Source organism: Pseudorca crassidens, chromosome 15, assembly GCF_039906515.1.
Source record: "Pseudorca crassidens isolate mPseCra1 chromosome 15, mPseCra1.hap1, whole genome shotgun sequence".
Taxonomy (NCBI): Eukaryota; Metazoa; Chordata; class Mammalia; order Artiodactyla; family Delphinidae; genus Pseudorca; species Pseudorca crassidens.
Window position 1 is genome coordinate 7,292,477 of NC_090310.1, and position 13,629 is coordinate 7,306,105.

Consider the following 13,629-nt stretch of genomic DNA (forward strand, 5'->3'; position numbering starts at 1 on the left):
CTCTGAATGTTGGTGAGAACAATTCAGGAAACTCAAAGAGCTAGGGCTTGAGGCGTTGAGTCTCCAAGGAATATGAAGGTCGAAAAGGGGATGGGGAATCTGGGAGAAACCCATGGCTCTGGAATCCAACCAACCTGGATTCAAACCAGGTCCATCATTTACCAAAGGGATGTGGGCATGAAGTTTGAGCCCCTTGAGCTTGTTTCCGATTCTGTGAACTAGAACTACTACTTCTCACTTCACAAGAATCGTGACTACAGATCAAAGCTCCCCGCAAGTATGAATCGCTCGATACTCGACACTTGGTGAATGCCCTGGGTCTGGGCGCCCAAGGGCCAGGGTGAGGCCAAAGGAGGTTGCTTTCCCCCAGACTTCAACTTCCTGAACTTGAAGTTGCCCCCTTGTCGGGATGATCTTTGACTCTCGGCAAGAAGCTTGATCTTGCTGCTAAGGGGCCTAAATCACAAGCCCGGGACGTGATCCTCTGATAAACTAAAAAGCAAAGAGTTATCAGAACTGTCACCAGCTCTATTAATTATGAGAGATTAGAAACCTCTGGGTCCCCACCCCAAACCGAGGCTGAGCACCTGGCCCGGCACAGACGGTCTCAGTTCCTGCCCCAAGGCCACGGCTGGGGCAGCTCTGGTTCTCTTCTGGCAAGTGAGGCTGGGGCTCAGTCCAAGGGGCCCGTCCTACACCCAGGCGGTCACATGGGCATCACTGCGCTGAGGTGTAGTCCCCCATCCCCTCCTCCCCGTGTCAGGCTCCTCTGTGCTCCCCCGGGCGCCTCCGCCCCAATCCCCCCCAAGCTGGGCTGAGGAACGAGAAGTATGCAGTGAAGCAATGCAGTGAAGCAAGGCAGGCCCGTGCTGAGCCTGGCACCGGCCGGGTGTTGGGCAAAGCAGGCTGTGTGGGGACTGGGTCCCGACCTTCCTTCTGCAACTGGGATGTCCTGGGTTCCTGACCTCTCCCAAGACCTCTGCCGACTCCACGCCAAATGCCCATTTCCTTCCCCCAACCAGTGGCCCCTCTCCTCTAAGGAGTGGGATCGGGGGGAGGAAGGGGAGGGCGCAGGAAGACAAAGGGAGGGAAGGGTGGAGGTTTTGGAGGAAACTGAGTGGGGGCCCCCCTGGTGTGGAAAACTCCACACGCTGAGAGGCAGCTGAGTGGGTCAGAGGAGATGGTGTCCCTTCAGCTCTGCCCTTTCCGCCTCTGGTCACTGCTTTTTCTCAGGATTCTACATCCAGGCAAAGGGCACGCCCCTATGCTGCCTGCCACTGCTCAAGGACGTGGCTGGGCTGGGCTGGGCTGGGCGGGGTAGGGGGGGCGGAGAGGAAGCGTGTAGGGGCTGGGCAGCTCAGCGGACAAAGGAGAACCCCACACCAGCCTGGGGGGCAGGAGTAGGAGGGCACAGAGAGGGAAGGCCCATGCATGACCCCCACCCCTGGGCCCAACAGAACCTGCCCCTTCCTCAACACAGACACAGAGGTTCCCAAGCCAAAGCCCAATTTTATTTACACTCATCCCAAAACACATGATTTGGGGCTAGGGGACAGGTCCCAGGGGAGAGGAGGTTGAAGGTCAGAGGACAGTGACAGGTGCAGAAGAAGAAAGGGATGGTGAGGATGGGTGGGCCTCTCTTCCAGTGTCCTCCATGGGCTCCACGTGTCTGTCCCCAGGCAGAGGCAGAGACGCCGTCTCGTTCAGGATTTGGACTTGGATACAGCAAGTCCGATGAGTCCAGCCAGTCCCGCCACGCCCAGAGCCATGCCTCCAACAATGGCCATGCCCACTAGACCATCTGGGGAGAGGAAAAGGGAGACCGTCACGAGTCCAAAAACCTAGTCCCCGCAGGGACCTCGGCCACCATCTTGCTGCCCGCCGCTCCTCAACAGAGGATGTGCCTCTGTATCTGGAGTCATGGGGTGAGGGACCCCTGAGGGATGGAGAAAGAAGGGGGTTTGGAGAGGAACTGCTTGGAAGGCACCATCTGAAGAGAGACCAGAGGGCCCAGGCACGAGGGAAGGAGGAGGACTTAACAGTTGAGAGGCACCTGGGGATGCTGGGGGCCAGGGAGACACGAGGGTGGGGAGTGGACAGAGACGGAGGGAGAAGGGCAGAGAGGACGGCCTTCACCTTTCTTCATGGCCTTGTCGATGAGCTGTTCCAGTTCCTTGGCCTGGTTGTTCTGCGGCTCTGTCTGCAGCAGCCCTCGCACATACTTTAGGGCTTTTTCATATTCCTACACTCAGGGAGAATGACACACCCCCCTCAGAATTCTATCCCTCCTCCTACCCATCAGAAGGGCCTTCCCTCCGCTGGCCCCAGGGCTCTTCCCTCTACCTCCACCCCCTCCCTCCCTCCAGCCCCACCCAGTGGAGTAGAGTCCACAAACCACCCCAACTGTGTGGGGTTGATAAGCCAAGGGAGATAACAGCCCAAGGCTTGGGGCTGCACCCCACTGCTGACGTCACACTGCTCCCCACACCCTCGGCATCGGATCCTCTGTCTCTCACCTTCCCTCAGCATCCTGCTATCACCCTGCACCTCTGTGACGTGGGAGAGAGAGACGAGAGGGAGCTCGGCCACCCAGGCGGGGTGGAAGGGCTGAAGGAGCTCTCCGCCTTACCTTGAGCCGGTAGTTGCCCACAGCCAGGTAGAAGACATAATCCCGCTGCTCCTCTTTGCTCCCTTTGGGCAGCAGCTCTAGGGAGGGGGGGAGGGAAGAGGGTAAAAACCCCTTCTCTCCCTTCCTAGTGCCTGTGTCCCAGAGACCCCCTCCACTCCCTGAATACCTATAAGATCCTGGGAGAAAGTCACTGTCCTGAGCCTCCATTTTGGCTCCGGTCACTCCGGGCTTCCCAGCCAGAGCTCTGGGGCAGCATGAACCCCAGCTGCCCCAATGCCCCAGTATCCACACCCCGGTATCAACACTACAGTCAACTTTGGTTCATCCAAGTGAACTGAAAGGAAATCAAGGCACCAGAGAAGCCAAAAGGCATCTCTACTCAGCTGTGGCATCTGCTGTGTATTTTAACTGCAGCAGCTTGCTGACAGAATTGTGTTCAAAATCAGTTTGCGCTCCTTCCCCCTTTAAAAAGACAGCTCCAAACTCACCTTCAGTCACCCCTCCCTGAAAGACCCCACCTGACTCTTAGTTCAGTGACTTCCCAGAGGCTCATGTGTTCAGTTGTACTCTGCATTAGAATTTGCTGCTAAGTGGTTTTGCAGGTGTTTACACATCTTCCCAAGTGTCTGTACTGTCTCCTCAACTAGACTGGCAATGTTTAGAGACCAATTCTACAGCTGTGCCCTGCTGTAGAGGAAACCTGAGAAATAGACAAATGGAAGCGGAGATGATTTGCATTAAGGAAGAGTCTTACTTTTATGGATTTGCAACAGGCATCCTTGGCTAGTACAGTGCTTGCTTATACACCATTACTTGACCAAGAGAAAGGGGGTACAGAGAAATTTAAAGGTCAAGTATTGTGGCCTCTGAAAAATGGTGACCCATCCAAAACCAGCAGCAAATAGGATTCTGATCATAAAAGCACCATGTGCTCACAGGTTTTGGGAACCGTCTTCTGTACTTCTTCCACACCCACCCCCCCCAAAAGGTTTTCAACAAAAGCTGCTAAATAAGCAACACGGTGGGGGTGGGGAGCAAAGAGCATGGGACTGGGACACACAAGCAGGAGCTTCTAGTCCCAATTCAGCCATAAATCAACCAGCTGTGTGACCCGAGACAAGTCACTTTCCTTACGTCTAGACTACCAGATCACCAAAGTCCAGTGGGGACTGACATGCTATGACTCTGTCTGGCAAAACCATCATCGATGAGCTGGCAAGCCAAAAGTACAGTGGAAGTCAGGCTAAGTATAGCCCTTATTTTACAGTGCGTTTACTGGTAAATAACTGTGAGGTGACTGCACTGTGAGGTCCCATGCTGAAAAAGGATCCCCGAACTTGAGATGGAGGGAGTGAGCCAGGCCAACAGTGGTTGAGGACGATGGCAGTTGGGAAGGGGAGAGCTGGGGAGCCAGCCTAGCACCTCACCCTCCAGCAGAGCAAGGCCTTTACGGATGTCATCGTTGTATTTGCTTCGCACCAGGCACCAGGCATATTCAAACTGCGTGCTCTTGGACACTGAGCCTGCTGCCTTCTCAGACTGAAATTTCTTTTCAAACTTCTGCCATAGGAGAGGAGAGGAGTCATTTAGAGGTGAAGGGAGCAAGCCACACTGTAGCAGGACCTGGGTGTCCCTTTCCCCGTTACTCTGCATCTTCCCCTCTGCCACATTTCCCTTGCGGGTCTTGGGGTCTGGTACCCCAGGATCTGCCATCTCCATCTCTGGGACCCAGGCATTCTGGTTCTTAGTGGCGGGCTGTCTTGGCCCCCTTCTGCTTCCCTCCCCCTAGTGGTACCGACTGGAGATGCCACCTGCTGGCGGCTCCAGGCACCGCTCCCGGAGCAGCTGACCCCGAAAGGCTGAACAGTAAACACGCTGTCAGAACTGCTCAACAACAGCCCACGCAGTCCCTCGTCGGAGACTGCTTCTCCCATCCCCACCCTGCCGATCTGGACCCTTTCTTATCTGAAAAACGGGAATAAAAATAGTGCCTACCTCCTACCAGAGCTACAAAGATTGAGATCTCCCCTGAAAGGTCATTAGCACCGTGCCGGACTGTGACTAATATATGAAAGTTTAAGGTGGTCATTGTGTTCCCCCTGCCACTTTAGGAGCACTGAAAATCGGGTGCCCGCACCCTGACCTCCTAGCTCCTGCATGCACTCAGCACCCGTCAAACTCCAGGCCCCCAGGCTGAGGCGTGGTGGCGCAGGAAACTACATCTCCCATTAGCCTTCGGGGCAAACTGGAACCTCTGGGCAGGAGCCGGACGCTGCAGGGGCTGCCGGGAGCCGTAGTTCGACTTCCCTAGGCAAAGCTGATGCTGGGAAGAGGGTTTGGCCCCTACCCGGGCTCTCCTCAGGGCCCGCCCTTCCGAATCTTCCTTTTCCCTCCCTTAGGGCCGGGCCTCACCAGTAGGTCCTCCACAGACACCAACTCGTTCAGCACGGCCTCCATGGCCGCCGGCCCCGCAATGCTCACAACTCAGACGCTACTGTGCCACCTTCTCCATGGCCCACTGACCGGGGCGGGGAGTTACTTCCGGCGCCCGGCGGAAGCGGGATCGCCCTCCGCTGCGCAGAGCCAATCGCTTCACGTAGCCGCCGCGAGCCCGCCCCCACCCCGTCCCCCGCGCCGCCGCCGCGGGGCAGCGGGGATCACTGATGCGCATGCTCCAACAGGTCCTTCTCGTTCGCCCACGGCTCGCAGGCCGCACCCGGTGCCGGACCTGTCTTCAAGCCCGTCTTCCCGGGTACCCTGCGTGTGCCTCCGTGTACGGAGGCTGCCTCACTAAACTCTGAGACTATGTCTTGGTGGTTAGCCCCCAGACTGAAAACAGCGAAAAGAGAAGGTGGGGAACTGGGCATGAATCCCATAATTTTAGGAACCAGTATAACCCTCCCTCGCTCCCCCCCGCCCCAGTTCTCCCCTCCCAGATATCTAGGACCCTAGAGGCTACGTGATTTTTCAGTGCCTGCAAGAAAATCATAACTAGTACCAGGGTTTCCAGGGCCCCGGCTGACTCTTATAATGCAAGAGGAAAGAGAACAGATATGTTAACTATACACCCAGGACTGGAATACATAATAATGGGGGATGCTATCAATGGGAATTTAAAGAAAAGCGGTTGCCACTGCTTGCAGAGAGGGTCCAGTCTTCTAAATATTATTTAATAAAGCATCCTCTGGGTGAACCCAAGGGGGAAAGGCCTGCCATGTGGGGTCATGGACGATAAGGAGCTTGGCAGTGAGAAGCAACAAAGCATGGAAAGGGGAAATGCTGCACGCCACTCTGGCATCTGTGTTCTGTACAGTGATGGGACTGGGTAGGTAGTGATTTTCAAATTTCTTTTTACCTTGACCCACAGTGCTCCAGTACACATGTGAATGTAAGTTCCATGAGAGCAGAGACTGTATCTTGTTTATCTGCATCTCCAGCTCCGAGCACAAGGTAAATGTTCCAGAAATATTCGTTGAATAAACAGGAAGTAAAGCCGACAGTAGTAATGACGGCAGGGCAAGTGCAGGGGATTGTCATCCAAACACCTTTCACATTTGCAAGACCCCTTGATTTTTTTTTTTCTTTCCTCATAATAGCCTTGTGAGTTAAGTTGGCAAGTTATTCTTCTCTATTTGGCTTGGACAGTTGAAATTATTGTGATATGAGCTCAGTAAACTTCGAGAGAAACCGCAGTTTAGGGAACTGACTCCATAAGAGTCAAGGAGAAAAATTCACATTCATTCAAAGATGTATTGAGCTGCTACTTTTGGCTGGGCTTTGAGGTAAGCAGAGAGGGTAAAAAGATGTACAGAATACGAAGCAGATGGGTGAAAACAGGACCGAGCACAAAGGGCAGCTACTAGCAAGGCAGGGAATATAAGAAAGCCAAAAGGGCATTATTTCTATCAGGATGTTACTTCCTTCGGGTGGCCTGCTGCCCCTTATCCATGTTTGTATCTGTTGCAGTTCTTGGCACAGGCCTGGCACGTGGCAAAAGCTCCATCAGGGTTTGTTAAATGTATATTTGTGGGGGAAAAGGAATGCCTTACTCACATGGCTCAGTTCTGTGCCAGTGAAGACATCCTAAGTCTGAGTTTGTGTTTCTCTGGTCTAGTTAGCATAGCCATCCACCCTGGATCACAGGGATAAGAAACAGTGCCTGTTAATTTTACACCCAAATTATGTTTCTCCATCTTCTTCAAGCAGCATCCAAATGCAAACCATTGTCATCTCTGCCTTGGGAGACACTGACAGTCAGCTCACTGGTCCCCTGCATTCATTCTTGCCCCGTTACTGTCAGTTTACCACCCAGCAGCCAGAGGGACCTTATAAAAACACAATTCTCAATTTATCTGGAACCCTTTAATGCCTTCTCATTGTCCTTAGAATAAAGGCCAAAATCTTGTAGCGAAGCCTAGAAGGTCCTCTCAAGTCTGCTCTGTGCTTACCTCTCTGCCTCATCTCTCCATCACTGCCTCTCCCTGTTAGGCCTTCTTTCAGTTCTGAAACCCCCAGTGGCCACAGGCCCTCTGCACATGCAGTCCCCTCTATCTGGAACATCTTTCCCCTCTCCCTTTGTTTATATGGCTCATTCATTCATCCATTCATTCATGACTTAATTCATTCAACAAATACTCATTGAGCACCTGCTATGTGCCGGGCACTGTTTAAGTGCTAGGGATCAGTGCCGAATAAAGTTCTTGTTCTCATGGAACTTGCATTTTAGTGGGGAAAACAGAAAAAATACTTGAACAAGTAAATACCTAAAAACACAATAATGGCAGGAGTTGAAAATGCTCTGAAAACAAATAAAGCAGGGGAAAGGGATTGTGAAAGAAGAGGATACTATTGGAGGAGAGCTCAAAGAAGCCCACCCTGGAGAGGTGACACCTGGGCAGAGAACTGAAGGGCGTGAATGAGCCATGCAGGTAAATGGCAGAAGAGCATTCCAAGCAGACAAATAGGCAGGTGCAAAAGCCTTAAGGAAGGAACGCACACGGGTTGTTGAGAAAATGAGGGCAGAGAGGTAGCCAGGGGCAGATCATGTAAGGCCTTGTAGACTCTGGGAAGGAATCTGGATTTAATTTGATGAGTGATGGGAAAACACTGGAGGGTTTTGGGCAACACAGTGAAATGATCCATCATAAAGGGATCCCTCTGGTGGCTGCTGTGGTGGCCCAGGCAAGAGGCAGTGGTGACCTGGTCTACCGCCGCAGCAGTGGGGGAGAAGGGGTTCAGGGTATATGGTCAGAAGGGAGAGTCAGCAGGCTCTGCTGATGGATCGGATGTGTGAGAGGGAGGTAGGGTGACAGATAGGTTTGTGCCCTGAGTGACCTGGTGAGCTCCTACTGACCCTCAGTTCTAAGCGCTAAGGCTCTTCCTTAGGGAAGGCCTTCCCTGGCATCCAGACTAGGTGAGGTCTCCTGTAGAGACGCAGAGCATTACCAGTCCTACATTTCCAGAATATAAAACGATAACCCGCTCCTTCCTTTCTTAGTTTGCCCTGCGTTTTTGTGAGCCACACAAGTATTGGTCTGGGTGTGGTAATAACATCTGCCAGGAGCCAGAGACTTTATTCTGCTCTCGTCTCTTCTTTTCCCCCATAAAGGAATGCTCACACATGACCTGTGGTCCAAAATCATACCAGGAAGGTATGAGCTCCATTTGATCCATAAGGAAACAGAGGCTCAAAAAGCTTAAGTCATCTGCCCAAGGTCACAGAGCTAGAAGTGGAGGAGCTGGGATTCAAACCCGAGTCCTGCTTCAGCTTCCGCGATGAAGAGTCAGTTAAAGAATAAATAGAAAGAAAGGATATGACAAGTGTGTAAGTACTCTCTAGTTTTTCATCTTTAAAAAATGTAGGTGTAAATTTGTAATTTTTTGGTTTTGCATGGTAGAGGACTTCCCTTAAGCAGTAGATGAATGAGGAAGGAAAAATTCAGATTAATTCAAAACAGGCAAAACAATCCTGACAAACCATTTTTTTAGTAAAATACGGTAGTAAAATTGACAACAAAACCCCCCAAACCACCACCAGTGCTGCTGAGATTGTTGTAAAACTGGTTTCTGCCTCTTGGCAAGCGGCCTGTATTTTTAGTTCACACTATGTGTTAGTTTCTAATTATTGTGTGATGAGCTGATAAATGCCACCCTCCTGTACTAGACTAGAAGCGACAGGAGGGCAGGGTCTGTCTATCTTGCTCATCTTATGCTCCTGGAGCTCAATGCCTAGCGCCAGTAGATACTCAATTTGTAACTGTTGCATAAATGGATATTGTTGTTGCCATGATTAACTTTTTGGAAGAGAATCAGGCAATATATAGTAAGAGCTATAAGATAAAATATTATTTAACTAGTAATCTACTCCTGTGAGGAAAAAATATTCAACAAAAGCCAAAAAAAAAAGAAGAAAGAAAGAAAGAAAAGACATGAAGATATTCATTCCTTAAAGAAGATGTGGTACATATATACAACGGAATATTACTCAGCCATAAAAAGGAACGAAATTGGGTCATTTGTAGTGACGTGGATGGACCTGGAGACTGTCATATAGAGTGAAGTAAGTCAGAAAGAGAAAAATATCGTATATTAACGCATATCTGTGGAATCTAGAAAAATGGTACAGATGAACTGGTTTGCAAGGCAGAAATAGAGACACAGATGTAGAGAACAAATGTATGGACACCAAGGGGGGAAAGCGGGGGGTGGTGGTGGTGGTGGGATGAACTGGGAGATTGGGATTGACATGTATACACTAATATGTGTAAAATAGGTAACTAATAAGAACCTGCTGGGCTTCCCTGGTGGCGCAGTGGTTGAGAGTCCGCCTGCCGATGCAGGGGACACGGGTTTGTGCCCTGGTCCGGGAGGATCCCACATGCCGTGGAGCGGCTGGGCCCGTGAGCCATGGCCGCTGGGCCTGCGCGTCCAGAGCCTGTGCTCCGCAACGGGAGAGGCCACAGCAGTGAGAGGCCCGCGTACTGCAAAAAAAAAAAAAAAAAAAAAAAAAAAAGCCTGCTGTATAAAAAAGTAAAATTCAAAAAAAAAAGATGAATACCTCTGATCTAGGAATTCCACTGCCAGCTATTCATCAGTGAGAAACTTGCACAGGGGTAAAAAAAACCCTCAAACTGCAAACAACCCAAATACCTTTTATATGAATTTAAGAATGAATACTTTATGGTATATACACATAGAAATGAATATAGAACATTGAAAATGAAGTACAGACACATTTATCAACATGGTAAATCTAAAAAAATGTAATGCTGAATAAAGAAAATTTATTGAAAAAAAGATAATTCATTCCTGCATATCTGCGAAGGTAAACAAACAAAAAATGCACCAAGGAATGGTTTTATTAAATGATGGCGCACCAATATTACGTTACATCAATATAATAATAAACAGCCTTAAAGTCATAGTCATCTGGATTCTAGGTCTGTGGCCGATAATACTCAATACAAAACAAAGTATGTACTTCTCAAATTCAGTCCTGTGAGTGGGCAGAAAAGAAACGGACATTTTTTTGTTGGTGGAACTAAAACCTAGAAGTGGTACTTGGTGGCAGATTCCCTCCCTTGACTACACCAGAAATTGGAGCTTGTTCTGGACTTCTGCCTTACAGCATCTTGTCAGTGGTCAGCCCAGGAGAAGTTCTCAGCAAACACCCACTAAACAGGGTTCCACTACTTGTGTTCTTCCAATCTTCAGTGATCTGTCTCTTCTACTTCCCACTTTCATCTACTATCTAATTAGTTAGAAAGTCCTATCAACCGCAAATTGATTTATTCATCCATCCAACCAACATTTGTTAAGGGTCTACTGTGTACCAGGCACCCTTCTAAGTGCTGGGTAAGAGAAATGAACTAAACAGACATATTCCTTCCCCCATGTAAGTTACATCTTAGTGGAAGAGAAAAGACAGCTAACGAATAAATACATAGGCAGAGGTGATCTCTGCCTCCGTTCTGTCGCCATTCTCTAACAGCCTAAACGTGTTTTCCTCCTCCAACCCAGCCTGGCTGCCAGCTGCATTTTAAAGTGCAAATCAGACTTATCGTCTCCTGATTAAAATACCGTCTAGACTACTCAGGACATTGTTTAAATTTCTTATGCATACGAAGCCCTTCAGGATCGCCTCTGCTTACCTCTCCAGCTTCATCTCCAGGCACCCACGCACCCTGCACACGAAGAGTTTTCGTGGGACGGCCACCTTTCTTCCACCCGGAATGTTCTCCAACCGGAGATCTCCATCCACCAAACACCTGAGCCCCTACGTGGCCCGCAACTAGCAGCCGGGCTCAGGGCCGTTACCCTCCGGGACATCTTTCTTCTATCCGGCCCCCGCGCCTCCAGCCCCTAGGAGGTACAGCATTTATCACCGAGTCCTACAATCCTTTATGTGGACAGGGGCCGTGTCTTGTTCATCTCTCTGCCAAAGGGCAGACACCCAAGAATCGTTCGTGGGGTGAATGAAAGAGTAACGGCAGGCGTTCTAAAAAAGACGCTAAGAACCTCGGAGACGTTTGCACTTCCGGGTGGCGGTTCGGTCGGCACCCGAAGATGGGAGAAGTGGGTACAGGCACCTCCTCAGGGGCTGCTCTAGGAGAAGTGCTCGGTGATCCGGAGGATCCGGGGAGCCCCGAGGGGGAAGGGTGCGGCGTCTGCCTCTGCGCAGTAGTCGCCCTCCGTAGGGAGGCGGAGCCGAGAGAAGCCTGGGGCGGGGCGCGGGAGGGGCGGGGCGCGGGAGGGGCGGGGCGCGGGAGGGGCGGGGCGCGGGAGGGGCGGGGCGCGGGAGGGGCGGGGCGCGGGAGGGGCGGGGCGCGGGAGGGGCGGGGCGCGGCGCGACTGAGAGGTGGAGGCGGCGGTGCCGAGGCCTGGGAGCCTCGAACCTCATAACTCGCCCTTGTGCCCCGGGCTGAATGAAGTCCTGCTTTCTAACCCATGCCCCAGCGAGGCCCACTGTAAATTAAAATTTACCTGTTGCCTCCTTTAGAGGCTGTCTTGGCTCGAAAGTATGTGATGAGTGCACACAACGTGCCCATGAATCACCTGGGATCTTGTTAAAAGTGCAGAGTCAGATTCAGGAGGTTTAGGGTAAGGCCCAAGATGTTGGGTTTCTAATAAGCTCCCGGAGGACGTTGCTGTGGATTCTCCAACACACTTTGAGGAGCAAGGGTGTGAAACAGTGGGTTTTTTTGGTTTTTTGGGTTTTTTTGGCTGCATTGGGTCTTCGTTGCTGCGCGCGGGCTTTCTCTAGTTGCTGCGAGCGGGGGCTACTCTTCCTTGCGGTGCGTGGGCTTCTCATTGCGGTGGCTTCTCGTTGCAGAACACGGGGCTCTAGGTGCATGGGCTTCAGTAGTTGTGGCGCGGGAGCTCAGTAGTTGTGGCTCACGGGCTTTAGAGCGCAGGCTCAGTAATTGTGGCTCACGGGCTTAGTTGCTCCTTGGCACGTGGGATTGTCCCCGACCAGGGATCGAACCCATGTCCCCTGAATTGGCAGGCACATTCTTAACCTCTGTGCCACCAGGGAAGTCCCGAAACAGTGGTTCTTAAATTCGGTCCCCCAGATTAGCAGCATGGGCATCACCTGAGAATTGTTTAGAAATGTGAATTATCGAGCCCGGCTCCACACCTGCGGAATTAGGATACCTGGGGATGGAGCCCAGCAGTCGGTATTTTTACAAATGCTGTAGGTGGTTCCGATGCACGCTGGAGTTTGAGAACCACTGGACAGCGGAAAAGTCAAATTGAGCCTCATTTCTCTATAGATTTGTGACTGTGATCAATTTGCCTTATCTAGTTAAGCTTCAGTTTCATCAGCTGAAAAATCAGGATGAAAATACGAATGCCTTCCTAGTGAATCTGTTATGAGGAGGGAACATGAGATAATGATTGTAAAACACTTGGCACACATAATAAACATTTTATAATAGTTATCAGAGCCTAGAGAGCTTAGAATAATTTCACTAGTGTGACAGGGGCAGAAAAAGACTTTAAAAGAAATGAGGAATGGGGGGAGGTGTGGTAAGCATATGGAGAAATGACTTTACTCTTTCAGGCCACTGAAGTGGAAAAGACAGGGCTGCAGTGGTAGTTACCACAGCAATGTTACCTCTCAGCCATGGTGATTATCCATAAAGCCATTCATTTAGACAATGAATAATTTCATTTAATTTATTTGGAGTGCCTCTTCCAAATGAGTGAGTTTCAGAGGGCAATAACAGACAAAGTTCCCCCCCCCCAACAAACAACAGATGTACCTTAAACTATTTAGGTGTGATTTTCCTACTTGTCTGTTCTGGGAATGACATCGCCTTTGCTGTTTACCACTTTGGTCTTAGGATTTGGAAAAGGGAAGGAGGCAAAAATCAGAAAGAGGCAAGAGAAATTTCTGGATCAGTGAGTTTTTAATTCAGCAATGAGTTCCAGCTGCCAGAAGAAGAAGTAGAATATCTAGTTGGAGGGAAACCTTCCCCACACATTTTACATTTCATCAGCACATTTTATCAGCATCACCCTGATACCAAAACCAGCCAAGGACACCACAAAAAAAGAAAACTACAGGCCAATATCCTTGATGAACATAGATTCTAAAATCCTCAACAAAATATTAGTAAACTGAAGCCAGCAATACATTGAAAGGATCATAGACCGTGATCAAGAGGGATTTATTCCAGGGATGCACAGACGGTTCAACATCCAGAAATCAATCAACAAGATACATCACGTTAACAAAATGAAGGATAAAAATCATATCATCATCTCAATAGATGCATAGAAAGCATTTGACAAAGTTCAACACCCATTTATCATAAAACTCTAACAGAGTGAGTATTGAGGGAACATACCTCAACATAAGAAAGCCTGTATATATGAAAAACCCACAGCTAAAATCATACTCAAAGGTGAAAAGCTGAAAGCTTGTTTTCTTTTTCTTTTTTTAAAGTGAATGGTTTTTATTATTTTTAAAAATATATTAATTTAATTTATTTATT

At 49.9% G+C, this 13,629-nt stretch overlaps 1 protein-coding gene and 2 long non-coding RNA genes across 4 annotated transcripts in view; 1 reads left to right on the forward strand and 2 right to left on the reverse strand.

Moving 5' to 3' along the window:
• Positions 1-1,489: 1,489 nt before the first annotated feature.
• FIS1 (fission, mitochondrial 1) lies at positions 1,490-5,200 on the reverse strand. The gene is made up of 5 exons (XM_067705818.1): positions 5,042-5,200; positions 4,057-4,189; positions 2,630-2,706; positions 2,137-2,242; positions 1,490-1,801 (listed from the first exon to the last, which is right to left on the reverse strand). Exons 1-5 carry the CDS (start codon positions 5,084-5,086, stop codon positions 1,704-1,706), a joined length of 459 nt encoding a protein of 152 aa, XP_067561919.1. The 5' UTR covers positions 5,087-5,200; the 3' UTR covers positions 1,490-1,703.
• An 18-nt stretch (positions 5,201-5,218) lies between these two features.
• The window catches only part of LOC137206752 (uncharacterized), a 37,028-nt gene continuing 28,617 nt past the window's right edge, over positions 5,219-13,629 (forward strand). Inside the window, exons 1-4 of one of the 2 annotated variants that reach the window (XR_010934820.1) lie at positions 5,219-5,480; positions 5,997-6,079; positions 8,238-8,453; positions 10,649-10,785. This is a non-coding gene — a long non-coding RNA (uncharacterized lncRNA). Of the gene's footprint in view, positions 5,481-5,996; positions 6,080-8,237; positions 8,454-10,648; positions 10,786-13,629 lie in introns of those variants that run through there. The other variant, XR_010934821.1, reaches the window with a different exon arrangement.
• Positions 9,972-10,917, reverse strand: LOC137206753 (uncharacterized). Its single transcript, XR_010934822.1, has 2 exons — positions 10,780-10,917; positions 9,972-10,124 (listed from the first exon to the last, which is right to left on the reverse strand). It is a non-coding gene; the product is annotated as an uncharacterized lncRNA (long non-coding RNA).

Coding starts and splice junctions, on each gene's coding strand:
- FIS1 (XM_067705818.1), bottom strand. CDS start 5,086: ATGGAGGCCGTGCTGAACGAGTTGGTGTCTGTGGAGGACCTACTG. Junction 2,707..4,056: donor AGGCCTTGCTCTGCTGGAGG/GTGAGGTGCTAG, acceptor CCCCCTCCCTAG/AGCTGCTGCCCAAAGGGAGC. Junction 2,243..2,629: donor TGGGCAACTACCGGCTCAAG/GTAAGGCGGAGA, acceptor CCCTGAGTGTAG/GAATATGAAAAAGCCCTAAA.